General features: G+C 44.1%; 1 protein-coding gene across 11 annotated transcripts in view; it reads left to right on the top strand.

The window, feature by feature from the left end:
• Window positions 1–26614, top strand: part of ADGRB1 (adhesion G protein-coupled receptor B1) — a 258665-nt gene that overhangs the window by 227722 nt on the left and 4329 nt on the right. For 8 of the 11 annotated variants that reach the window (XM_080580828.1, XM_080580829.1, XM_080580824.1 and 5 more), the window contains 6 exons: window positions 5587–5758; window positions 7732–7827; window positions 10488–10542; window positions 14156–14835; window positions 15817–15852; window positions 17329–17433. In XM_080580828.1, coding sequence (XP_080436954.1) covers window positions 5587–5758; window positions 7732–7827; window positions 10488–10542; window positions 14156–14835; window positions 15817–15852; window positions 17329–17433 — 1144 coding nt within the window. The remainder of the gene's footprint in view (window positions 1–5586; window positions 5759–7731; window positions 7828–10487; window positions 10543–14155; window positions 14836–15816; window positions 15853–17328; window positions 17434–26614) is intronic. The other 3 variants (XM_080580833.1, XM_080580830.1, XM_080580832.1) reach the window with 1 other exon arrangement.

Here is a 26614-nt window from a genome sequence, read left to right on the forward strand (position 1 = left end):
TATGATGTGAAAGAATACAACTTTCTGTCTGTTTCCTTGGCATCTGGAAATCATAAAAGTTTTGAGTAGCCCTTAATGATAATATCTAAGAGAGAAGGGGTCAGGGAAGGGGATGTGTAACTGAGGGAGAACATGGTAAACTACTGATGGGAGAGCAGGTAGTGATTGTGACACAAGAGACAAAATATGTACTGGAAATTGTGCAATTTCTTGACTAGGGAAATGATAAAAAGGAAAGCTTTGGATGTCTATGACCTGTTAAGTGTAACCCAGATTTGACAGCTGTGGGATAGAAAAAAGCCTTCCCCTTTGAATGCTTTGGATGAGATCTGGGTTATATATCTTGCCATTGGACGACCTCTGTTCCCACATTTCTTTCCTTACAATTGTTGCTTGTACGGTAGCCTCAGCCTGTGAAATACTGCCTTGTAATTCATTTGTCTTTGCTACCTGTGAAAAATTTTGATCTGAGACAGGAATATATCTCAAGGACATGCCATTTCTTGGTATTGCTTTGAAAGGGGACAGCCACTGAAGATAGTGAGGACTGCTATGGAAGGAAGGAAGGAAGGAAGGAAGGAAGGAAGGAAGGAAGGAAGGAAGGAAGGAAGGAAGGAAGGAAGGAAGGAAGGAAGGAAGGAAGGAAGGAAGGAAGGAAGGAAGGAAGGAAGGAAGGAAGGAAGGAAGGAAGGAAGGAAGGAAGGAAGGAAGGAAGGAAGGAAAGGAAAGGAAAGGAAGGAAGAAAAGAAGGAAAGAAGGACTCTTATACATCACCCATCTTATGTCATCTGAGGCTCATGTGTCAGAGGGATTAAGGGGTCCCTTGTGTTAAGGGATTTTTCTTCGCTCAGAGTCATTTCAGGAAGTCTTGGATGTCAGGTTTTTTGTCCAGTATTCTAGTTCAAGCACTAATGTGTATCACCCCTTCTGCGTGTGGCTGATTTTATGAAGGAGACTGTTCACCAGGAACAGTGTTGTTTGCATAGTTCAAGGAATTTGAAATTGGATTCTTAACCTGTGGACAATATTTAGCCCCTGCTGGTCCTTGGGAGGTCAAAGAACTATTTCCCTTACTGGAGGTGAATAATCAAGCAGTCTGCCTATACCTGTTTCATTCCCTGCCTAACTCAGAGGTGTTTAATCTCCTGTTCTCCTGGTCATATCATGCAGATTGCAGCAAGTGAGAGTAGAATCATTTTCTGGAGAAAATAGAAATGATGTCTTGTGTTTCTGTGCATGGGATCAGTATGCACAGTGGCCCCGCTTTGCTAGGTAAAGATTTCTTATCTTGGTTATACGGGCATTGAGTAAAAGGTAGTTCTCTGAACTATCCCTAAAATTGTGGAAACACTCAAGGTCTTGCTTTTAGGAATAACACAAGTTAGAGAAGGGTTAAAGCACAATATTTACAATCAAGTAAATGCTTGAACTGTGATTTTCCTGTAACAGAGCATCTGTGAGGCAGGAATTGCACATTTATCAGAGTAGTAGAGCCACCTTGTCTGCACACCATGTGGAGAGCCATCCCTCGTCTTGCGTGTTGAAGGCCAGAAACCATCTTCCTTTTCGGAGCTCTTCTCCAGAAATTGCTTTCTGAGTTCTAAAGTTATTTTTCCTTCTGCTGCTTCTTAAGCTTATTGTACTGGCTGCCCTGTCAGCCTTGAGTAATGAGAAGAATTGATTGCTTACATCTTTATAATGGCCCTTTACATCTTTGTTGGCATGTACTGTGTGTCCCCCTGGACTTGTCTTTTGTTAGGGCACAGGCCTCTTAATCTTTCCTCATGTAGATCTTTGTTTCCCAAATCCATTTTTTGCTCTTTCCGTTGCTACTCTCCAAGTCCCATCAGTCCCATCAAGTCCCTGCCATTTAATTTTATCTTTTTTGCAAAGACGAAGACTCCCAAGGCTGCCAGCTAGCTAAAGAACAAAACCACTGCTAGCTTTTGATATTTTTGACCAAAGGCCACCATCTGCTTGCTGCCAGGGCTGGGTCTCCTGTGAGTTTAAGCCTTTGCCCTGCTAGATAAAGCTGTGGACACTTTTAATGTGTGCCCATGTTGTCACGTGGCATAGTAACTATACTTGGTTCAGTCCTGTTGAGTAATATTGTCACGCCATGGTCATCATGCAATAAGCCAACATCATGCTTCCATGGCACAATGTAATGATCTTCCCTTCATATTAGTTGTTCATGATGAGTGCTGTCATGTATGCAACAAATAAATCAGGGTAAATCAGTAGGATAAATGCCTTCTTCATCTGCCAGCCAAAGGGATTAGTCCTTTGTCCCAAGCAATACAAATCGTGGATTCATTGATCATAGATAATCCATAATGAAGAGCTGTAAAGTCATCACAGTGTTGTTATATAACAAATCATCATTTTATTTCCTGTCACATGGCACCATAACGTGATGTTTCTTGGGTCCTATGAGATTTCCTGGTACCTTTTAAGAATTCCTCCTGCAAAAGGGGCAGACAGAAAAGTGGCAGAAGTGTGAGTTCTGCTATGCATTCAGTTCACGGCAGGTAGAATTAAGGGCAATGTCACAGGGAAACCACTTATCTTTCCCTGAGTTTTCTTTTAAAATTTCAGTCTAGATATGATTTTTTTTTAATGGAACTTTTTTTGAATTTAATATTTCAAAGGCTAAGCAGAGCTCTGAAAGTGAAATTAGAGTAAGTTATAGTGCTATGACCCATTGCCATCTGCCTCCTGAGAAAAAAGATTATGCATTAAATGTCAAGCAACATTTCCATAACATTTGTAAGGGATGAATATTGTTGAGAAGGCATCTGCAAGATGAATCACAAAGAAAGCAGAAAGTCAGGCCATACTCTTAGCTGGTGTAAGACAGAACTTAACTCGGAATAATTCTGATTTATGCCAGCTGAATATTTGGCATAATACTATTTTAATCATCTGAGTTGGAAGTGTGATGTGAGCAGTGCTGCTCTGAAGGTTGTTTACGCTGGAAGCAATAGGGAAGTTCACCAGGATGTCTTGACTCTGAAGAGTTGAACAGTTTGTGCATGTTGAGAAACTCAGGACATGGGGCTAGGGAAGACTGAATACAACATAAAGAAGCAGGAGCTGTGAAGGTTCCCCCCATAGTTAGAGAATGTTGCATCAGTGTTGTGGGTAGCAAATTCAGACTGACGCAGCACCTGGTTAAAGCAGAGTGCTTGCATAATCTGTTGGAGCAGGGTTTGAAGCCAATGGGTTGAAGTCTAACGTGTTGCTAGAGAAAATTAGAATTTACCTCTTCAGCAGCATCCTTTGCAAACCAAAATCCACATCTAATCTTGAATCCAGATCCAAATCATTGTCAATCTGATGTTGCAGTTCTTTTCAAGAATGGAAAACCCCATGCAAATTTAGATCTCTGGTTCAAACCCATGCTTAGGGTTCAAATCCATTCTCAGATGTGGTTTCTGTTTGCATTTCAGTGATAGTAACGTACACATCTGTATGTATTAAGAGTGTGCTGGGTGACCAGGTAGTTCCAGAAAATCGAGTTCTTTGGTACAGACCTTCTCTAGCAGCCTCTATTGACTGTCCTGGTTTTGGGCAATCAAACTGCAGACTGCTACTGGAATGAGTTCCTTTACCAAGCCGTTCATCGGGCATCTTGTGTTTGCTGATCCTTGCATGGAAGACACATCTGGAGAGGCATGTTATGGAGCAAACCTCATCTTTCCATTTGGCTTTTCTACACCTTTGATTTATTTGCTGAACTTACTTAGCCAGTTTTATTAATGCACCATTGCAAATGATAGCAATGAAAGATTTCACTTACTTCAGTATAATGAACCATATTTCAGGGAGCTGGGAGAGAAGTAGAATACAAACATCTGTTTGGCAGTTGTTTGTTTGGTTGAGGGTTGTCTTTGGCTGCTGGTTCTTTTCTTAATAATGCTTTAAAATTATAGCTTCTGTTGGACATTAAAGTTGAGTTTACCCTATATAAAATTACAGTATATCTACATTATATCTGGCCCTTACCTTACAAGGAAGCCTCATAATGCTTAGTTTAGTTGAAAAGATTTTATGGCATTTAACGGCTCCCTGAGGGAAATCACATTGATTAAAAACACCACTGAGGAACACATCTGAGTCTGAAAAGGTTGTAGAAATATTTGCGATCATAGCACCATTATGATTACAAAAATAACCCATCACTTCAGTATGTGGTCATTGCAGCAGAACTGATGTAACAGTCCTTGAAAAACTCTTTAGGGTGTTACATCCTGATGTCCGTACCCGTGTCCAGGCTCCAGCTTTGTTCAGGTAAAACTCTCACTGAGGTCTGTGAGAGTGGTACCTGGATAACCAGCAAGTAAACATTAAAATCTTGATCATATATCAGAAAATGGTAAGCAAGTCCCATGTAAGTACTGTAAACCGTGTGTCACAATATCTGTCCTGTAATTTATTGTGTTACCTGTATATGTTTGTTAGTGAGTAGCTTGAGGTTTTCTACTCTGGAAATCCTGAAGCTCAACTTGTTGCTCAGTCTGTCAATAGGTCTACTCTTATTTGTTAGATATAAGCTCACAAAGCAATTCTTCTGGTACTCTTGGTGCACCAGCGCTGCCAAATACATAGGACAATAGACAGCCTAAAAATCTCCATTGCTGTTAAAATTGTTTGGGATGCTTTTGGTGAGAGAGCTGAATGGCCGAATAGCCCATGGAAACAGAGCTGCCTTCTCATTTCTAGAGCCACCAGCCATAGAAAAGATGGAGGTTCATGTGACAATGCTAACACTGCAGGAAGTTTTTGGTCCTGTGAATTAATAAGTGGCTTGAATCTTCAAGGAGTCCCCCAAGAATAAAGTTATTTGCAATACTTGCTAAAGATAGAAGCAACTGCAGTTCTTTTCAAAGCATTCAGATGGGCAGATCACACAAGAAAACTTAAATTTTTCTGTTGAAAGATGATCTGAGTTACATATCAGCTCCTGTGATGCTTATTGTTGTGGAATTGTAGGGACCGTCAGCTACAGGGTAAGGGAGCAACAGCAAAAAATCAGTCTTCAGATCAGTTCTATGCTTGTCTGCTTTAGTCACTTGAAACTGTGACACGTCCCCACCCGTTGGTGTCTTCCATGTGCTCTGGAAGTCCAAATGTCTGTAGCCTGAGTACTGACAGCCATCGTGACAAACCAGCCTCTGCTGCAACTGTTCCCCTTCCCTCTGGCAACCCACAGTGACTGTATTTTGTCTCCCCTCCTTGGGAAACGCCACCCTTGTGGTGTAGTGACGTAGAGCGGGAAGGGCGCGAAAGGGGGAGTGAGGTAACTGCATCCTTCCTCCCCACCTCAAGTTTTATGCATGATTGCACCATCGGCTAGTAGTCCCTCCTGTAGAAACTGTGTGTCACCTGTTTCAGTAGCGTGAGTGTTGCAAAGCATCTTCCTGCTTCCCTGTGCCAGGGGCTCAGAAGACGTCTAGCCACAAGTATGCATTTGCTGGAGAAGTCTTCTGAAGCCCCATGGGATCAGGAGGCTGAATTAGCATCCCACATGGGAGCAGGGGAGGTTGACGTGGAGCTGAATTCTCTTTTCCTCTCCCTTAACAGGGCATCCCTTTGGAGCTCCTGCGTTGTCCTGCCTCTCCTGGCTCTCACCTGGATGTCTGCAGTTCTGGCAATCACAGATCGGCGGTCGGCGCTCTTCCAGATCCTTTTTGCTGTCTTTGACTCATTGGAGGGCTTTGTCATCGTGATGGTCCATTGTATCCTTAGGAGGGAGGTGAGCAGAATGACTAGTTCTCTTTAATATAACCAATGAACTTCCTACAGAAAATGTCTGAAAAATGCCCACTCAGCCTGGTAGCTTTTCTAATCCTAACAGCTTTTGCCTTCATGTAGGCAGTGCCCAAAGAAATGACTGTGACATTATCAGTCAGAAGATGGGAAGCAAGAAAGAATGAATCAATGGTTGTTATGCCAAGTGTCCTGTAGAGTAGAATTTGGGGGACGGTCTTAGACTCACTTTTTTTCTAGCTCAAATGCCAGGTTTTGCTTGCTAAACACCAAAATTCTCTTTAAGGTTTTCATAAATGACTTGGTTGTAGGACTGGAAGGTGTTCTGAGTAAGTCTGCAGATGATAATAAACTGGGAGGAGGTGTTGATTCCCTTGAGGGTATAGAGGCCTTGCAAAGAGATCTCAACAAATTAGAGATGGGCAATCACCAACAACATGAAGTTTAACGAGAGCAAGTGCTGGATTCTGCACCTGGGAAGGGGCAACCCTGGCTGTATGTACAGACTGGGGGACAAGAGCCTGGAGAGCAGCCCCACAGAGAGGGATCTGGGGGTTTTGGTTGATGGCAAGTTGAATATGAGCCAGCAGTGTGCCCTGGCAGCCACAAGGGCCAACTGTTGTACCATGGGGTAAAACTCAAGCACGGCACTGCTAGCTGGGCGAGGGAAGGGATTGTCCCACTCTGCTCTGTGCTGGTATGGCCTCACCTCAAGCACTGTGTGCAGTTTGGAACACCACAAAATAAGGACATAAAACTATTAGAGAGTGCCCAAAGGAGGGCTACAAAGATTGTGAAGGGTCTGGAGGGGAAGACATATGAGGAGCAGCTGAGGGCCCTTGGTTTGTTCAGCCCAGAGCAGAGCAGGCCGAGGGGAGGCCTCATGGCGGCCTGCAGCTCCCTCACGAGGGGAGCGGAGGGGCAGGCGCTGAGCTCTGCTCTCTGGGGACAGCGACAGGACCCGAGGGAACGGCATGGAGCTGGGACAGGGGAGGGTCAGGCTGGGTGTGAGGGAAAGGGTCTGCACCCAGAGGTGGTCGGGCACTGGGACAGGCTCCCCAGGGCAGTGGTCACAGCACCGAGACTGCCGGAGTTCAAGATGAATTTGGACACTGCTTTCAGACATAGGTTCTGATTTTTGGGTGGTCCTGTGTGGAGCCAGGACTCAGTGGTCCTTGTGGGTCCCTTTCAACTCAGGATATTCTATGACTCTATGAAAATTAATATTTCCAGAATGTTTACACCTCTTCCTCTCCAATACGGATTATTAGGAAAACCAATTTTGCTTATTTGATTTTGAGAGGGGCAACTTGCACCAAGGTTTACAGCATGACTGTATGTTGGCATTAGCACATAGACATTTGAGCTAGAAAGTAATGTTAGCGGTAATCAAGTGAGGAAATTGAGTAAATTTTCTCCAGCCTCCCTGTGGAGATTTAAAATGGTAAATTGTATCAAGGAAGAAAAGGAAAAATCTTTTATGTTTCTTTTATTCTTTTCATCCTACTGAGCGAATAGACTATTAATAACAGAGACAGGAAGCCCTTTTTTTTCAGTATTCATTTTATCTTCTTACAGCTCCTTTAAATTAAGTAAAACAGATTAATTCCTTATGTCGGGCCAATGAAATCAATGGAATTACAACACTGGCTTGGCTGAGACTCCTTCGTCTAATTGCATTATGAATATGGGCCTGCGTTTAGCTCCCATTGCAGTCACTGGCATTATTTTTTTCCATTTATTTCTGTGAGTTTTGGATCAGATATATATTACAGCTGGTGTTGGATCATAACCAAAAATCGTAGACCCTAATATAATGATTTATGCAATAGCATCCATCATAAAAAATATTGTGATCTACCAAGGACTATATTTTTGTTGTTGTTGTTTTCAGCAAAATTTAATATATTTGGTTCTTCTGTCTGGTTCTGACTTGTGCAAATCCATTTGCTCCTGCAGGTCCAGGATGCTGTGAAGTGCCGAGTCGTAGATCGTCAGGAAGAGGGCAATGGAGACTCTGGGGGGTCATTTCAGAACGGACACGCTCAACTAATGGTAGGGAAAACTACCATCTAGTCTGTTACGAAGGGACATAGGGGTATCTTTTCCATGTAACTGATAAACAAAGGGCTCTGTCCATCATATATTTTGCGATCATCACTCCTTTTTCCTTTAAACCTGTGCTTGAACAAACGCAGTGTAGGCTCTTTCACACAACTCCTGTTTATTTTCATCGTAACATTCAGGGGCTCCAACTTACCAAGTTTTGCAGACATCTTGGGGAGATTCTTCCTTTCCCAGAAAACACAAAAGGCAAATATATCTCCTAAGTCTCCCAGACCTTTTTATCTTCATCATACTGCCTCATCCTAGCTGGAGCTAGGAGGCAATTTTTTTAATACTGATTTAATCACAATGTGTTATATCATAGTCATTATTATAAAGATACTGTCTCAAGCACACTTGTTTACGTTGCTTCACTGGGAATATAGTTTAAGCACTGTAAACCCTGCTCTTGTTGTGTAAATCCTTTACAAACAATCTAGATAAGGAAGTAGGATGATAAACTATGGGGAATTGCCTTGCATTTGCTCTGCTGTTATGATGTGTATGACATAGGAGACATTTAATTTCTGAAACTGGAGTAACAACATCAGGACAATCACTTCTAAGATTTGAGCAAGTTCCTAAAACATCTAGTTAGTATTAGACCTATATACCACGACCTCAGGAATTTCTGCCAGTCACTCCTGTGCTAAGCCAGGTAGCTTGTGCTTGGGTACAAGGTCTCATTTCAGTCCAAAGCACAATCTTGAAGTCAAGACATCAAAGCATATCCTATTCTACCACATCTCATATTTAAAAACAGGTACCTCATTTCTAATTTAAATGTGTAGTCTTCTGATTTTCAGGCATTTTTTTTGGCTATGCCTATTTATGTGTAATTAGAAAGGCCCTTGTGTGCCTCATACTTAAGCTCCGTCAATAACAGACAATAATCATATCCAGTCTGTCTTCCTTGCAATAAGTTAACACACTGAGCTATTTTATTCTCCTTCTGTAAGACATTTGCCGTCAAATTATTTCTATAACCCTTTTCCACATGTCCTTCAAACTCGCAGTACCCTTTCAGATTGTGGACACTGTATTTGTTATTCTATTGTTAACATCCCAAGAGCTATATGCTGAAGTGCCAGACTTTTCTCCCTCTGTATTCCTCTGCTTTCATTTATTATCAACCATCTTGCAAAATTCTGTCAGCTACAAGTTTTTAGCTATGAGATTACATTTACTTCTGCACTGTTGATAGACGTGTTGAGAAGTAGAGAGCTTGCAATCAGTTTCCTTACATCCAAGTACAAAGAGCTCCCAAACCCAGACATGAATGATGACTCCTTGCTGATATTTTAGAGGGGTACAATGTTATTTTATAGTCACCAAATTGTGCTGTAACCAAAGAAATCAAAGTCTTTGAAGGACAGCATTTTTGTTGTTACCTTTTCCAATAATCTCAAAATCTTCTCAATGTATTAAAAGAAGCTTAGCTGAGCAAACTGTTTTCCACAAAATCTTGTTGACATTTATTAAATATAAACCTATCCTTTGTTTATTTATTTATTGGTGGAACTAGCACAGGTTGTTCAGTTGCATTTTTTCCTGAAACTCCTATCATCAAAATGTGATTACATTTTTCTTTGTCATCCCACTTGCCCATTTTAACATGAGCCCGATATTATTTCTCTTCTACTCCTTTTAAATTTATTTGATATTCCAAACAATTTGCTAGTAAATTAGCATAAGCAAGGTTGACATAATTACTCATAATTCCAAGAACTCTTGGTTATCAACCTGCTAATACTAAAGCGTTTATCCCAGGGCAATGGCGATGTTATTTTACACACTCTTCTTAGTATGAAATTGGAATGCATTTCAGCACATTAATACAATTATTTGAAATGTCTTCTTTCTGAAATGATACTAGAAATAATTAGTGAACTCTTCTACCTTTTGCTATTCTGTGGTCTTCCCAGCACACCCAGTTCTTGAAAGTGTTATCTACTATAAGCTTTTGAAATGGAATTAATTCGTACTGAGAGAAAGGAATTTCATTTGCCTGTACAGACCACAACCAAAGTTAATCAGCCTTTGTACCTAGAGGGACCGTTAATTTTATACTTCAAGATATTTCATAGTTTCAGAAGATATTTAAGAGTTAAAGAAGCAGAGATGTTTCCACTTCATGTGATTTTGTGATAAATCACAAGAAATTCCAGTAGTAAGTATGGAGCACTGTCAGCAGCATCTGCAGACCTTTTTAACTGGTGGAGGAGAATCCACTTGGACTAAATGTGCGGAGGTATGTCCAAGGCAGATCAGGCCAGGAATCTGTCCCCAGTTTATTAGAAATACGCATAAACACGTTCCAGGGAGGTATATTAATTTGGCAGCTCAGGAATTAGCTTTTGGATGATCACAAGAATCCAGGTGAAAAGCAGTGTTACAGCTCTATCAGTGCCTGAGGTTCGAGAGCCGCAGGTGGAAAAAAAGCAGTCTGTTTGACATGTTTCAAATACTAACCAAAATGTCTCTTCTCCGCTCTTCTGGCAGTGATTATGTCTGGCTCATGAATTAAAACATTTTTTGCATTTTCCAGATGCCTTTCTTTTCCCCATCACCTCCTTTTGACCACGTCCTCTGTGTTCTCTGTCTTTCAGACCGATTTTGAGAAGGATGTGGATATGGCTTGTAGATCAGGTGAGCACATCACAGGTGAGAATCAACAAGTGACCTGGTTTGGGGATTGAACTAGGCCATTTTTTTTTCCCTTTCTACTTTATTTGTGTATGTCGTAGTGGCTTGCATGTGCGTGTGTGGGCTGCCCTTACTCTCAACCCTGGCCAAAAGAAAGCAGCTCCCCTAATTCTCCCCTATGCTTTGCTTATCCTATTCCCCTCCAGCTCTCTTGGCCTTCTAGCTAAGGTCAAACCTTGCTCTGAAGTATAATTTCATACCTATGGTTCATGTAACACAGTGGCAGAGAAGAGAATCAAGGAAGAAGAGATTGGTTCCATCTCTTCCTGCTGTGATCCTTCTTTGCTGTAGCAAGCCCTGTCCAAGGCCAGCCTCAGACAGCTGTGTGCTCAGGAGGTGTCTTTGAGAAGGTCTGGACTTTGGAGAGCCTTCCCAACATCCCCCCTGGCCCCATGCAAACCTCTGGCGCAGTAGTAAGCTGCCTGTTCGTATGGAGGTGGGTCAGCTCTCTTTGCTTCCACCTTTCTCCTGCGTGTTCAATCACACACGCTCTTTCTGACTTCATATGCATGGGCCAACTGTCCCTTTCCCCACTAAGTCCCTTTTTTCCCCATGCCCCTGAGGGGTGTCTGCATCTTCTGAAGTCTCCTTTGCTGCCTTGTTGTCTCTGCAGGTTTTGTCTTTTCCTGATCCTGGCATGCCTGACCGTTTGGCTGGGATTTATTTTTTAGTTTTTTCCCCCTTTGTAGATATTTAGGCTTTCATTTACCTTCCCACACTTGTCCCTTTCCCCAAGCAAGAGAAATACCAGCTCGCTTGGCACTTGCATATAATTCACATCTTCCAAACCAGGATCTCTCCAAGCCAAGGACAGTAAATACTATGTGTGCAGTTCCCATCATGGGAAAATTTCTCTCTCTCTTTCTCTCTCTGTATTACTCTTTCTCATTCTCTTTCTTGCTCATTCTCTCATTTTCTCCCTCACTCTTTCTATGTACATCTCTCTACCTGTCCCTTTCATTTGTCTTTATCTAATCCATCATTTCTTTATCTGCTTCTAATGTGTTTATCTATCTTGCATCTCTCTCTCTATCTTGCAATCACTTATTTATCTCTGTCCTCAGCTGTCTGTCTTGGTGTACCTGTTGTTTATGTATTTCTGTCTCTGTCAACATTTATCTCTGTCACTGTGTTTCCGTGTAGTGTCTATCACTGTCACTATCGTTTATCTATCTAATATCTATCTATATCTTACCTGTCTTCTTCAGTCCTTCTCTCTGTTTCACTCCCTCTCCCTACGCCTATCACAGCCACAGTATATTTATCTCACTTATCCCTGTGATATCTTATTTCATGGTTTCTTTCTGTCCATTTATCTCTTTTCAGGGTCGCTCCATTTTTTTTCTCTCTGTTTCTCTGTCTCATACTCTATAATTGTATTTCTCGCTGACTACATCATCTCGTTTGTCTTTCTCCTTCCTTTCTGACACTGAAGACCTCAGTTCTAAACTACCATGTGCAAAAGACGTGCATGTGAGACCAGATCTGACTTGAATGCATGCTCAGCAAACATGCATACCCAACCAGCTTGTGCTTTGTGCTGACAGCCAAGGCAGACCCCAGACTCCTGCAATCAGGAGCCGTTCTGTATCTATTACTGAGTTTCTTGCTTCTAAATTGAGTTTCCCAAAGGAAATGCAGAAGACCCTGGATCAGCAGCTCTTTAACAGCCTAGTCCTCCCTTCCTTAGCTCCCTCCTTTACAACTTTTTTTTTTTGTTTGTTGATGTCTGCCTGAAGAGAGAAACCTCCTCTGGTAAAGTGCTGTTACTCTGCACCAAGCTAATTAATAATAGTCACCGTTTTGGAGACCTTTCTGTACGGTGCATCAGTGGTCTTCCTATGCATTCTGCTTCTTTGAATAATAAAAAATATAAATCTGCCCATTGGTTCCTGGCCATGATTTGTCCTGGAGGCAGCAACTCTCATTCTATGACAGATTAGAGATACTGGGAACTGATACTGAGAATGTGGATTCACTGCTAGGATTTTGTCCCTAGCTCAATGGTGAAAGTTCACTGCTTCATGCTTGGAGATAGCTAAGAGCAAACTTCTCCAAACCTGCTTCGTGCAGCAGATGTGAGCAAGGAGAAGAGCCTAAATCACTGAACCTTACTGACACATCCTAGCTAAAGGTCTGAGTTCAGTAACACCTTTCTGCACCCTATGGTATGAATACATTATAATTCTCTAATTTGTCCTAGTGTGCCCTCTAGCCATGTCAAGATAACTGTGGCTGCCATAGGTATGCCCTGCGTCTTTATATTTCAAAGCTTTTTAGAAGTTCCTATATTCCACTCGGTCTCATCCTCAACCTGTTTTGCCTGCTCTGCAGCTTTTGAGGGCTTCCGTGCTCCTCCAGCACCCATCAGCATGAGCTGGCAGAAAAATGGGTATGACCCCAGTCCCACGGGATTCCTCTGCCGTGTGTCAAGTTGCCCCAAAGATCTTTGTCTCTGCTCAACAGGAGAAAAAATGGTGAAAGGTCCTCACTGTTTGCTTTTTTTTTTCTGAGATGGGAGAAAGGGGAATACAAATTTATATCTCCTTTCCTGTGCTGAAACGCTGGGTAAGTATCCTTCAGTGCCACACCACTTTGCCCCTGCCCCATAGTCAGTGTTTGCCATCCCCTGGAGACATCAAGGCTGATGCCATAATCTTCTTAAGGTCTTTGCTACAGCCTCAGATCAACCAAGCAATAGGTCCTTGTGCTCACAAATGAAGCAATTGTTTTGTTGTAGACTGTGTGGTGTGGGAATGAGTGTCTGTGTGTCCTGTATATAGGTCCTAATCGGCATGTTCACCTCATCCTCAGATTAAAGCTTTCCTCTCCTCTTTAGGAATATTCATGGAACTCCATTTTGTCCCCTACACAAATTGTTAAACACTGAATAATTATCTCTCACAAAGGCTTGGCATGATTATTGGAATATAAGCTTTATGGAAAGCTCGTCAGAAATTGATAACAAAATATGATGTGTTTTAAAATACCAAATCCTGAAACCATCCCTTGGAAAAGATCAACCTGAAGCAGTTCAGCAAATTAAAAAATAATAATAATATATATTAAGAAGAAAAAAAAAATGAGCTGTCGATAATGTTGCATTTCAGCTATTTTCTGATTCAAAATCCTTTCTGACATGAAATCAATCTTCTACATGAAACAATCTGCTCAACTATAGGCTAGTGACATGTTATGTATAAGTTATATGTGCTAACTAGCTGTATACGTGTATTTGCTTTTTGAGATAGTGTTATCACTCTGATTATATGTGTTGGTGTACTCTGGAGTTTTGGCCATGACTGGGTTGGGAAATTCTCAGCACGCAGAATTCTCTTAAAATGAGGGATCTTTTTTCCTCCCTAGTTTTAGTTTTGCCTTCAGCATCCTGCACTAGAAGGAAAACAACCACCACAACAGCAACAAAGAACTGTATTAAATTGTTTGACCTCTGTAGTCTGCTTCTGAGAGGTCCAAGGGAACATGCTAGCATGGTGTGACTGTGGTCGGTGTATTGATGTGTTAAAAAAAGGTGAGGTGAGGTGCTAAGGATACTTGTCTGTCTCCCTAGTGCTGAATAAAGACATCACCACCTGCAGGACCTCAACCATCACAGGAACGCTGAAGCGCCCATCACTACAGGATGAGGAGAAATTGAAACTCAATCACCAGAAGGGGTCCTCAAACTTTAACAGTCTTCCAGCCAACGTCTCCAAGATGCATCTGCAAGGCTCCCCGCACTACCTGGGGGCCATCAACCTGAACGAGTTCAGCAATCACAGTCTCACCCTGAAGAAGGACAAGAATCAGCCGCCCAAATCCATCTACATCTGTGATGGGGACATCTTCAAGAAGTTGGACTCAGAACTCTCCCGGGCCCAAGAACAAACGCTGGACACCAGCTATGTCATTCTGCCTACCAACACGTCTACCTTACGGGCCAAACCACCCAAGGACGAGAGCAAATACAGCATCAATATTGACCAGATGCCCCAGACAAGGCTGATCCACCTCAGTATGGCTACTGACCCAGGCTTTGTTGTCAAGAGTCCTCCACGGGAGCCTGTGACCATGACTTGCAGTGAGGTGCAGGGTTCCTCCATGGTACAACAGCAGCAGCAGCTGCCCCCACAGAATATCTCCAATGAGTCACAGATTCCCAACAGCCTGTGTGACACAGGAGACTCAGGGAACTCAGGTGTGGTGTCCAAGAGTGAGACCGTCTCCACCCTCTCCATGAGCTCCTTGGAGGTGAGCATGTGAATCCCTGTGTTGTTCCCAGCTCATGATGATGCCCTGATGATGGCCACACCAGATGTTTTGAGAGAGGAGTCCCAGGGCAAATGCAGCCCCCTGTTTAGTTCCAGTATTACATTACTCTGAGGGAACCCCGGCAGGTGATACCATTTTGTAATTTAATTTTTAAAATCGTTACTTACAAAGCCACAGTCCGTTTCTTGATGGCCTGTCTTTTGCCCTACAGGCAATGCAAAGTCAAATCAAAACTTTGGCTTGTCAAAGACTGTTAACTTTAATGCAAGGCACATGGCTTGCATTACCTTTCCTCCTTCTATCCTCTTCCTCTGCTTCCCATTTTGATGGCTTCAGTCATGATACAGTTGAGAAAATCCTCGTGATTGTGAATGTAAAATGTCCTTAAGGCATGCCCCACAACTCTCTTAGCATCAAAGAGATGTCAGAGATTTTACATAAGTGCAGACCTCTCTTTCTGACCCGTGATAACTCAGGACATATATTAGCAGTTCTCCCTAGTCGGTACCTCTTACACTGATGTCTGTCTGTCCTAGCTTTTGTACTTCTCAGCACCTGGCCCTTTTTTTGCCTGTTGTCAGAGAGCAGGTCTTGGCCACTGCTGCCCAAATTTCAGTCTGTACTGATTGGTGGTCAAAAGCTGTACTAGATCAGTTGGCTGAGCATCTCTATTTGCTTCCCATTCTATGACTCACCTGCAAGCTCCTAACTCAGACAAAGGCTTGAATTAGCCAAAATTCCGTGTTCAGCCCTCCTTGGGGCTCTGTGGTTTTGTGAGGGATCCCTCTAATGGCACTTCACATTAGGAACAGCCAGAGAAACATATTTAAAGTGGTGGAAAAAGGAAAAAGAGAAAGAACATCTCTGTTTTATCTACTGTGTGGTTCAGTCTGTGCCCAGCCACCAGCATCAATCCCTTACTAACCGTCACCCACCTCTCTTTTTCTTTTGAATCCCCAGAGACGGAAATCCCGGTATGCAGAGCTAGATTTTGAGGTGAGTACATCCTTTTCTGAGTGTGGTTCTTGATGGGTAGGGTAAGAAAGAGAAATACCTTTTTTTTTTTTTTTTTTTTTTTCTGGCATCTTTTCAGGAGTGCAGCCTTTGCCAAAGAACTGCTTCAGGGGGTTGAAAATGGTGGGTTGAAAGAGCTGTGCTGGCTGCCTAGTAAGGCTTACCCTGTTCAGCTAAACCAAAGGGTGATTTATATTGGTTCGTGCTTGATTTATGGAGCAGCTGCTTCTGCGTAAACATTTGTAAATCAAGATCCTATGTCAGGGTGCACAAGGCCTGTAGCATCTCTTCTGTGAACAAACCGCTTGTGGAAAGCTGATAAGGTGCTACAGGTGGCTGCGCCACGTTCCTGTTTGGAAAGCACAAGTACGTGTTTTGCTTGGTGACCTAAAATGCCTTGTCTTTTGTGCCAGAGCTCTGCTGCCTAACAGAAAGGCAGGTAATGTGTCTGCACTGTCACAGCACATCATCAAACCTGGTCTTTCACACCTATTAATGAACCTCACAGAATCTGCCTGGGAGGAACAAGTATTTGTCTGTACTGTACGTAGGGACGTGTCTGACCTCATATCTGAGGCACAAAGCGGAAAGCTTTGAAAGAGCCAGTGCTCCACAAAGGGTCTGTGTGGCTACTGGGAGCTGGTGCAGGCCTCCCGAGTCAGATCATGGCTTCTGTGGCTGCAGAGCCATGCTTTCCCTTCAAAGCTGCTGCCTATTCCAAAATAAGTTATGTTAAGGGGCCATGAGGAGTTGCCTCTAATGCTAGAACCACTTCGGAGCTCAGGGCTATGAGTTCGGTGTGAAACTGAGGCACAGTGAGTACATCTGAGCTGGTATTTCATGTTGGTCCCAAACTTTGTAAGCCAGCTTCTCCAGTTATAAAGCACTTGGCAGAGCACAAGCAATCTTCACCGTGCTCTTACACGCAAAGGGAAGGCCTTCTAAACCATGGTCCTGCATCTCCTGGGCAGTCGAAGGTAGAAGTGAGATGCAGAACAGCCAAAATGCAATGAAAAAGGAAATTGCGAAGTAGTTTCTGCTAGAACTTCTTTGGCCTAAATGCTACACATTCAGATAAGCTCTGAACATGTTTGCCAAGGAGGCACGCTCTGAACAGAGTGAGGGCATGGGGTCAGCAATCAAGAAAGGTCAGCAAAGCTTCCTGGATCAAGCTGGTAGACCAGTGCCAGCCAAGCACAAATTTTGCAGCATAAATATTTGGCAGGTGCAGGTTTGGGGCAACCATAAGTTCAAAAATTATCCCATCTTATCCTGAAATCAAAGGCAGAGTTACACTGGGTCCTCGGTGAACTTTGAAGCTGTTTTAGGCAGGCTAGATTTCACCTACAGGGAGACAGATCTAGGTTTTAATAATATATGTAACTCTGGGGGGAGGAAATGATGGTTTTGTACAGCTGGGTAGGGTTTGCTGACCTATGGCCCTTCTGTTTTCTCCAGAAAATCATGCACACAAGAAAACGTCACCAAGACATGTTCCAAGACCTGAACAGAAAACTCCAGCACGCAGAGAAGGAGAAGGAGTCTCCAACAACGGACAGCAAGGTTAGTCACACACACCCAGCACCATCACCTCCTGGAGCTATTTAGTGCCAGCAGGAGCACAGGAAAGTTTGGGAGCCCTCAGAGTGCCTTACCTTGAGCTTATGTCTGTGCACATTGCAACAACAACACATGCACTACACGGTACACAGAGAGCCACAAAGGTACCACTAGCTTCTCTACAGAGTGGGCAGCAACCCAGGTGGAGAAAGTCTGTCCTCATGTCCATTCATATATGGGATCTGTGTTTCTGTGTCTTTGTCTGTTCCCCATGTTTGTGTCTGTCCTTTGCTGCATGCCTCTACTCATAGCTAGGAACTGGAAATCAGAACAGCCTTGGAGAAATCGAGGTGGAAAGAGGAGAGTGCAGAAGGCAGGGGTAGCAGGAATCAATTCAGGTTGAGAAAGCCCTCTAAGATCATCTAGTTCAACCTTTAACCTAGTACTAAAGTCCACCACTAAACCATGCTACTGAGTTCTATATCTACACCTTTCTTGAAGACCTCCAGGGTAGGTGACTCCACCACTTCCCTGGGCAGCCTGTTCCAATGTCACACAACTCTTTCAGTAAATAAATTTCTCCTATTATCCAACCTAAACCTTCCCTAATACAACTCAAGGCCATTTCCCCTCATCTTTTCACTTGGTGTTTGGGAGAAGATCAGGTACCCACCTCGCTGTAGCCTCCTTTAAGGTAATAATGCAACAGAATTTTCTGTCCCTGCAGGAGGCCAAGGTGGCAGTGATGGGCATAGCTATTTAGGAAAGCCACAGTGATGGGATTTAAGCTGTAATGGTGGCACCACGTCTTGGTGATTGCGTGCTGACTAAAAGGGAGGTGAGGGAGGTGTATCTGCTACAGCAAAAGAGAAAAAAACAAGCAGTAGTCAGGCTGGCAGGAAGAAATGAAAATTGGGTTGTGCACTCCCTCAAAGAGTGGAGCAAGGTGAGCTATTTATTCTTGGTCATTTGCAAGCAAAGTCAGATCCAGGAGGCACAGTCACCTGCAGAATGGTCAAGGAGGTGCTGGTGGGGCTTATTTGGATGGGACAGGCTTAGAGACAAAACCAGAGTGCGGAGGGTGGCTGAGTAAGAGATTTAGTTTGATTCTTTGTCGAAGCAGAGCACTGCAGAACCTTTGGTCTGCATTCAGATCTCGCAGCATAGCTGCGCTGAGCTCTGGAGACGTGGTCCCAGCAAATCCTATTTTTATTGAGCGTGGCAAGGTGTCATTATGGGCTGCCCAGTGTTACAGAATAAGTGGAATACCAAATCTAGCAGAGAGGCTCAGATCAAAGAAGACTGTGTTGGCCTAAAATCCCAACGCATTTCACTGAGTTTCAGCTCTGTGCATTTTTTTATTTAGGTATGCCATAGCCGTAAGAATCAGAAATGCCTAAGTACCATGTAAAAGCTAATCTATGGTATGTTTGCAGGAGAGTTTTATAGATTGAGATGTTTTGGGCATTTCAGAGATATATCTAAATCTATCTAGAATTAAAGTTGCCAGAGTCAGCATCAAAGAGCTTTGAACTGCTGGAAAGAAGCTGTGAAGGTGGCCTCTGCATATTGACTGAGTCTTTTTCAAGTTGTGAATTTCCCTTGGATGTTGTCTGGGAGGGGGAGCTTGCAGCATGGGCAAGTAAGTAGTGGGTATGGGTTTAGTAACATCCAAGGCGTTACAAAGGAAAAGAAATATCTTTCTTCACCCCTTTTTCTGCCATTTGCTGTGGGGGACCACACTAGAAATCACGTCCTATCTTCAGCTTGCCTTGAGAAGGCAAACTGGGAATATCAGGGATTAAAGTAACAACAAAAGAAATGTTTCTCTTTTATGCGTGTTTAGGTTATAAAACGATGGAGTGTTTCTTCTGGTGGAAGTGATAAAACAAACGCTAGCGTAAGTCTGGCTTTCATTTTGTGTTGAAGAGCGTTGTAGACCAACCCCAAACCTTTTCCTAACGCATGACTCCAAACACATCCCTTCACCAGTAGGAAACTCCTTGCCTTGTGGGCATGAACAAGGTCAGAAGGCTCCTGGAATGCCCTTGAACTCTTTCATGCATAGAGCAGAAGGGATCTTTACCGGGTCTAGTCCATCTGCCTGCATTGCTGTATCTTTGATTTCACTTTTGAATAAGCAACCACAAAGTCAAGCCACCAAGCCTCTCTCCAACCCTGGCAGTTTCCCAGCCTCTCCTGGCAGCATGTCCCGTTGTCCTAAGCCCTTTCCAAGACACGATGCTTTTCCTAATCTTCTTGCAATTCATCTCTCCTCCTTCAACTCCAAGGTCAGAAAGCTGCCGCTGAGACTTGAACTAAATGTCTGCATAGAAGAGAGACTTCCTTTGCGAATTCCTAGGAATGGTGCTGACCCTGTTTAGGGTTTGGTTTGTGTTGTTTTTTTTTGTTTTATTTTGTTTTTCTTTTGATTTAAATACTAGTGCTCTCTTGCCAAAACTGATCATCCCATCATGCTAGATACATAGTTCATTTCAGATTAATTATTGCATTGTTAAATTAGAATAAACAGAGGAATGGGAGGAAGAGGAACAACAAATCTGTCTCTTTAGGAAGGGGGTTTGAAAACTCAGCCATCATGCTTGTTCACTGTTGAGGATTTCTCCAGGTTAAGCTGTAAAACATGATTTTTCAGCAAAGATCTGAAGGTTTGTACCAGCACATATATTCTTCCTCTCCAAGTACACTGACATGTTTAAACTTTGGATAAGTGTTACCGCAGTGTACACTTCAAAGGTAAAGAAGACTGCCCTTTACCCACCAACCCAGAGTAGTTACTGACAGAGCTGGAAACATCGTCAGGGACTCCTGCATGTTTGAGCTGTTTGGCTTTTCTCCTTTACAAGATCCATTTCTGAAGGGCATTACTGAGCTGAAAATGACCCAAGCCCTACCAAAGACAGCCTTGACTTGTGCCTTTGGGCTTGGCTCTCATCCTACAGACATGGAGGCAGGTTTGGGGAAGAATTCTGCTTTCCCCTCACCCAGCAGCCAAGGAATCCTTTCCTTACACCTCTCTGCTCCTTTGCATGGAGGCCACAGGGGTGGAAGATCTGTTTCCTACAGCGAGAAGGCAAAAAGGGATGCAGAAGACTCTGCTCCCCTGGGTGACGATGGGTGACACCAACCCGGGTGCCAGGTACAGCTCTGAGAGGAACAGCCTTACACCATCAGAGCATCCTGCCTCAGGCCCACCCAGGAGCTAAAAAAGCTGTCCTGGTAAAAGCTTGTGGTGTTGCACAGCCTACCCCAATCACCTAGGAGGCTTTCTTGGCTATAATCAGCGCTGCCACTAGCCATCACATGTAGCCCTACAAGTCAGAATGGCTATGGCAGAGATCTGGAGCCCAATCCACAACACACCAAGATTAGGGGTGTCCCCACAGCCTGTCATCATCCTACTGTGAGCAGTGCTGCCAGGATGGTGTGTCAGAGGTAGGCAATTAGGAGAACGGGAATAGTGCCAGGCCATATTTAACGTGCTCCCAGGGAACACTGTGGCACCAGTGTTTGCTGCGGTTAATTTTGCTGCAAACCAAAGCACACTGCTAATGCTGAGCTAACTCTGAGCCTCAGAGCACAGTAACACAGTAAAGCCCTTCTCTGAACAGCAAACCTGGATTTTTCTGTTCTATTTTTTTCAATTTATTCCATATTCCATGGACTTTCTTATATATGAACCTCAACTATAAAAGTGCTCCCATTGGAAGCATGCTCAGCTATTCCTGATTAAAATTGCCCAGCAGAATCCTTGTTCAAAGCATTCAGGACCACACATCCACCGACATTCAAGCCTAGACCACCGTACGGGTGTGAGTTTCACATATTTGTGTCATTAAGAACTAATCAGGGATGTAGACCCTATTACCCAAATCTAACTTTTCAACGCTAGCGAATGATAAAATTAAAGTATTAGCAGACTGACGTACAGCAAGATCTGACGACTGCAAGTTGAAAAATCAATTTTTTAATGCACTGATAGACCTCTGTATGACCTTATCATGGGCTACAGTAAGTTTTATCTCTCTTGCAGTCTTCAAGACCAGATGAGGCAAGGAAGATGGGGAGGACTTTTGTAAAATCTGCCCTAACCCAAAGGGAAGGTGCAAGGTTGTTGGCAGGACTCCTTTGCTCCTGTTATGCTGGATTTTGGGACAGGTTATGTCTGTCCCCCAAAAGGGACTTGACTCAGCGACATCTGGGTTTGCTTTGCTCATCCTGCCAGCTGCCTTGGGGCCAGCCTGTGTGTGGAGGTTTCGCAATGTTCCCCTTCCAGTTTATTATCCCAGACCAAACCGAGAACTGGTGTAGACCCCAAGCAGAGAACCAATAAGATGTTGAAACATCTGAGGGGTCTGAATAGTTGTTCTGTAGACAGCTTATTTGTAGCCGGGAAGCACGGAGGGAACCAAAAGCTTGGAGACAACCAAAGCAGAATTTGCATTAAAAAAAATAATAATAATAATAAAAAAAAAAACCAGCCACCCACACCACACATCCTAAGTAATTAAAATAATTCAAAGTGCTCTCAGCATCTGGGATCCACCAAGCCTTCATTTTTAACACCACAATGAGTCTTAAAAGTAGTCCTGATCAATAGTCCTGTCTTGCTTCTCTGCTGGATGCCAAAGCGAGTGCTGGTGGGATGGGCGCACCCTGCAGGCTGCTCCAGGTGCTGGGTCCTCTGCTCTTCCCTCAGTCAGGATTGAGACTCAGCCAGCCCGAATTCATCCAGGCCTTGAGGATCGCAGGTATCTCTTCGTAACAGCTTTAAGGCACACTTTGCTGCCCAAACGGATGCGTATGGAAGGGTTAGGTTGGTGCTGAGTGAGACAGCAGAGTTCCTCCTGGTCATTCCCATCACCTTGAGTCATGCTTTAGCCACCTGATTGCTTAAAAAAGAATAATCCTGTGGCTGGAAACCTTGCAAGTTTGTTTCTTGGTTTAAAAATCTGCCTTTTACCTGTCTCAAGCATTCGATTGTTTCCCTCCTTCCCCATACGTACGCATATTTCCCAAGTTCTGTATTCATTCAGCCAAGAACCATCCACATCAAAGCAGGATGGTGGCTACTTTCAAGCTCCTTTGTACCACCCAGGAAAGATTTTCCTGCCCAGATCTGTATTGTCAGGGTAAAACATCTCCAACGCTTCTCCTCCCTGCGAGTTAATTGCTAAAGAGATTCCAGCGCCTGGGCTGGACGTCAGGAAGGGTCCCCATGCTCTGCAGCTGCATGGTATGAAAGCGGAGGCTTTGCAGCCTTTAAGGTAAGCCAGGGCTTTGTTTCTTCTGTGCTTAACACCAGCTTTGAAAGCATTGGAAGTGACACTCCTGCCTTCCCCCTCGGCAGGAGCCCTTTAATCCAGTTCCATTAGAGAAGTTTGAATCACATACATATTCCTCTCTCCTTGCCAGCATCTGGCTTTGCATTCATTTCAAACAGCAGCTCTTTATTTGTGCAGAGGTCAACGAAAGCTGTGCTGTGCAGAGCTCTTCACATTTCTCTGCTTTGACTGTTCTTACTTATTAGCTACTCACTACGCTCAGCTCCCTATGGCTTGAATGGCTTCTGCTTTGGCTGCAGCCCTGTCCTGGACCTCACATAAAGGAGCTGGACTCATTCCCTAATTCAGCTCTAAGCTCAGCTCTGAAATGCAGTCCCATCTCTCCAAACCCAGTGAAAAAAAAGTTTTTTTTTTCCTGCCATTCTCTGACTTTCCCCTGATTTCTGTTACACTGCTTCTGCCTGGATTACTCACTTTCCTCTTCTCGGATCGAGATTTTTCTAAGCTTTCCCCTTCAGACACCTGCAGGATGTGCCCATCCCACCAGCTCTTGCTTTGGCATCTATCAGAGGAGCCAGAGCAAAGGACTATTGATCAGTGCCGTAGCTCATTGCTAGTTGGGGCTGCGTGCCTCCCTGGCAGGCTCTGCTGCTTGATACAATTCATCCCCTTGCTCGCTGGCTACCTGGGCTTCTTCACACTGGCTCAGAAGCTGGAAGCTCTGGGAAAATACAGCTTCTCTCCATGGGAAGCTCTTTCTGTAGGCTGAGGTTGTGGTGGTGGTCAAACACAGGCTTTTCCTCGCCGAGGAATTAGAAAACCGTGTCCTTCTGCAAGGGAAGCTCCACTTACGGGTGGGGTGTCTCCTCTGGGCCACGTGTTTAATTCTCTCTGCACTTTTTAAAGGCTCTGCTAATTGACAACTATTAAAAGACAAATTACAGTAAGTGTTATAGGGAGGAATGCTACATAAAGTATAATAATTACTACGATAAATTCTGCTATGAAAATTATGTCAACCTTTAATTCATTCACCCATAAACCATCTGTCAGCTGCCCGCTGTCCCACACGCCATCACTCAGCAGTTCACCTTCTCCTGTAGATCATCCAATAACCCCTATCCCACCTATCAAGCATCAAAATTTCTGAAAAAGACATTTTATTGCTAGCATCTTCTGTGCTGACAGCCAATTCGTGCCTTGCCCTTTGATGCTAGCCAGGTATCAGCAGCTCCAAAACCATTCAGTGCCCACCAACAAGTTCAAGAAGGATCAAGAAAAGGACTCTGTAAGGAATCATGTTTTGGGTGCTTTTGGTCACCTCATGGCATCTGTGGTTGCCCCTCTGAGGTATGGGGGAGCCTTTACTGATGTTGGCAGTTTGGGGAACACTCATGTGTCCGTGTCCACCAGCGGACTCCTCAGTAGGCCATAGAAATTGTGCAGAAAAGGATGGTGTGTTCACTGGATAGATTAATGGTTGAAGCTTGGAGAACAGCCTGTTCCTCATGCTGCTGGGACCCCTGGCTTTCTCCACAACCTTCAGGCAAGGAGCTATTCATGAGTTTATGGAAAGTGGTGCTTTTAAGAGTCTTCAAGAACTCCTCAATGCCTGTTCTCATCAGCTGTGCATGGTTCCTCTAGGCTGGCTCAAAGCAACCCTCCAGATCAGACCATCTCAACTTCAGATGGTACAGAAGCAGCAAACATATTTTTCTTCCCCAGCAAGTGCATATTTCAAGTTTTCTAACTGATTTCCATCAATGCGAGTTAAAAACACATATTATTTCTTTTTTTTTTTCCAAAACAAAATTCTAAATTAAGCCAGCCAGTTCCTTTTATTTCACTTTTCTCTTAAATGAACAGCAACAGAAATCGTCGTCTTTGAAGTTCTGTAGCAGAAAAAGAAGTAATTTCAGCTACAACTTGTTTCAAACAAAGAAAAGAAAATTTATCATTCTGTAAAAAAAAAACACAAGACAGCTTTCCCATTTTCTAATCACTTTTCATCGACATTGATCCAATGATGGATTAGACAGCGTGCACCACATTTATCTTTCAGATTCCCTGCTATATGCTCTGAATAACTTCATTGTGGTCCTGGAGTCATCAATGTCATGGGGAGAGACCATTTGGGTCATGAAATATCCTTCGAGTTAACACTAGAGGCGATGAACACAGCGTGGGAGTAGCTGTTCTAGGGGAGTTATCACAGAGAGCCCTGTAGAGAGCACTGAATTTCTCCTCAGGTCATTCAGGGTAACCATTAAGTTTGGGTATTAAAATTAAAAATTAAAAAAAAAAAAAAAAGGAGAGAGCTTAGCAGATCATACATTTCGTTGGTTTTGACTGACGTGTTGAAATGAAAGCTGTTTCTTAAAAATCCAGGCAGTCTCCCATGCTATATTTATGCAGCACTGCCACAGCTCCTAAGCAAAGGAGTTACACCTGGATCCAGTTGAAGCCAGATGGGGTCGTAGGTTTGGTCCTTGAAGGAAGCATAAAGTCAAAGGGCAAAAGACCTCATGGCAGGGAGGTTCCTCCTTCCACCGTCTCCTTTCCGTAGCCATGTGGAGCCCTGGAGCATTGCAGTCTGCCAGGACTAGCGTTAGGTGGACGTGCACTTTACCCCTGTCTTTGGTAGGGTTGTAGGGCTTTTGTAGGGTTGTAGGGTTTTTGTAGGATTGAAGGGTTTTTCTAGGGTTGAAGGGTTTTTCTAGGGTTGAAGGGTTTTTGTAGGGTTATAGGGTTTTTGTAGGGTTGTAGAGTTTTTGTAGGGCTTTGTAGGGTTATGTTGGCACTTCCTTTGAAATGCCTTCTATCCCAAAGCCCTTCCCTTGCCTTTAAGACGTGCAGCCAAAACAAAAGCTGCGGTTGAGCAAAGGAGACTCCAAATGCCACCGGGGCGATGGAGGCCTCCTGCCTGCCCCATGCAGCAGGCTTTACCCCAGCCTTAAGCCTGGGGCTCCCTCTGCCCTGCCATCCCGGCACCAGCCAGGAACCCAGGAATATTTTTCCCCTCCCAAACAGCCAGGAAGGAGCTCCTGGGCTGTGTCAGGCCGCAGTAAAGGCTCTGTCTCCCTGAGTTATTGGCAGCGCAGCCTCTGCTTCTTTCAGCTCCCGTCTCGGCCCATTCCTGGCTGTCTCCGAGGCGCCAGGCCCCGGGCCAGCACCAGTGCCTCTTACAGCCAGATTACACAACCCGCTCTTGAGTTTTTGAATTCTTTTATGTGCTTGGGAGGCTTTCTCTCCTGCCCACGAGGACCGCTAAGACCCCACAGTGTGGCTGGGCGGCTGTGCCAGAGCTGACGCGGGAGCCCGGTGGCATTTCCTACACGCCGTTCAAGTGGCTGGGACACAGTAAAAACCTTTCCCGTATGGAGGGGAAGAAAAAGGGCACTGTTCCCAGGAGCCTGCTACCCCTTCTCAGGGTGGCAGTTGCCAAGAGGAGAAGGTTTTCTGCTGCTTCCCAGCCTCCGTGCCAGAGCCCAGGCCAGCTGATGGCACCGAACCTGCTCAGTTCTCCGCAGAGACTGGGCACCAAATTCTCAGTCCCTGGGGCACAACCATGCTCCCTGAGATCTCAGAATCACACAGAATCACAGAATTATAGGGGTTGGAAGGGACCTCAAGAGATCATTGAGTCCAACCCCCCTGCCAAAGCAGGTTCCCTAGAGCTGGTTGCCCAGGTAGGCATCCAGACAGCCCTTGAATATCTCCAGAGAAGGAGACTCAACAACCTCCCTGGGCATTGCTAGATAACCCATCGCTGATAAGCTGGATGGGAACCACTGCACCAGGTCTGACCCAGGTATGGTCTGGCCCTTCCTTCTCTCCCCGGCAGAGTCTAAAGCAGCTTGGGAAAACAAGAGCAGGGC

The sequence above is a fragment of the Anser brachyrhynchus genome, assembly GCF_964034855.1.
Source record: "Anser brachyrhynchus genome assembly, chromosome: 2".
Lineage (NCBI taxonomy): Eukaryota > Metazoa > Chordata > Aves > Anseriformes > Anatidae > Anser > Anser brachyrhynchus.